At 49.9% G+C, this 958-nt stretch overlaps 1 protein-coding gene across 1 annotated transcript in view; it reads right to left on the minus strand.

Moving 5' to 3' along the window:
• SARC_03811 (hypothetical protein) overlaps window positions 1–530 on the minus strand; it is a 1,709-nt gene extending 1,179 nt beyond the window's left edge. The window contains exon 1 of the mRNA XM_014302374.1: window positions 393–530. Within this exon, the coding sequence (XP_014157849.1) occupies window positions 393–460 (68 nt within the window). The 5' untranslated portion in view covers window positions 461–530. The remainder of the gene's footprint in view (window positions 1–392) is intronic.
• Window positions 531–958: the final 428 nt, after the last annotated feature.

The raw sequence follows: 958 nt of genomic DNA on the forward strand, positions 1-958 counted from the left end.
TATACATATATAAATATATATATTAAATATCACCCAACGCGTACAAACTGGACAGTAGCAGACTTGCTGATAGTTAAAATAGGTGACATAGCTATATCAGGCTGGAAGCGGCGGAAGTACAACCAACAGCTACAACTTTACTACCTATTGTGCTTGAACCATCCCCTATCTTCTCAGCCAACCACACACATACATGTGAGTCACGCACCGCACCAAGCACGCCCTTTTCATACACCAAGATATAGCCCTGTCAAAGCACCTTCTTTTGTCACGCCAGAGCACGTAGCTATTGAATCAGGCCATACACCACCGACACTACCATCAACCACGCACATCGCCAAAGCCTCATACAATACAGTACACACAACCCGTCGCACGCCTGTCCCACATACACAGCACACTGCCGATGCTTGACCGACGCATCTCTCTCGGTAGATACGTCCTGAATCAGGGTGCTCATCTGTGCCACGCGTATGTCTCTGTTCGACTGTTTGGCCGTTGCACTGCCCACACTCGCGCGTTCGTCCGCGACAGAGCTGCCCCCTGAGCTGCTACAGCTTCTGATAGTGCCCAATGGCTCGGTTCGTCTCCCATTGCGTGGCTGTATCTGGTGGGATAGCTCCACCTCCACCTCGTCCTCAGTGTTCCGTCTGAGCCCAGGCAGTTCTAAGGGCCACGACGCCCGCCCATCTTTGGATATACACGTGCACACGAGTACGAGAGAAGGTTGCTGAGTACGCGATTAGTTTTCTGGACAGATTAACCGGGTGCATGAGCAATGTATTTTGTGCATGAGATAGTAGTGGTATCCTGGCGTAGTTAGGAAGCCTGTGGTGGTGGACCAACAGTCGCACGGGTGGACCAACTAATTTATACTGTACACTCCAAGCTAACGAGCCACCACAGACCAATGGCCCTGCATTAACCCATGCCCTAACATAATATATATATATATATA

Source organism: Sphaeroforma arctica (assembly GCF_001186125.1).
Source record: "Sphaeroforma arctica JP610 unplaced genomic scaffold supercont1.202, whole genome shotgun sequence".
Classification (NCBI taxonomy): Eukaryota; class Ichthyosporea; order Ichthyophonida; genus Sphaeroforma; species Sphaeroforma arctica.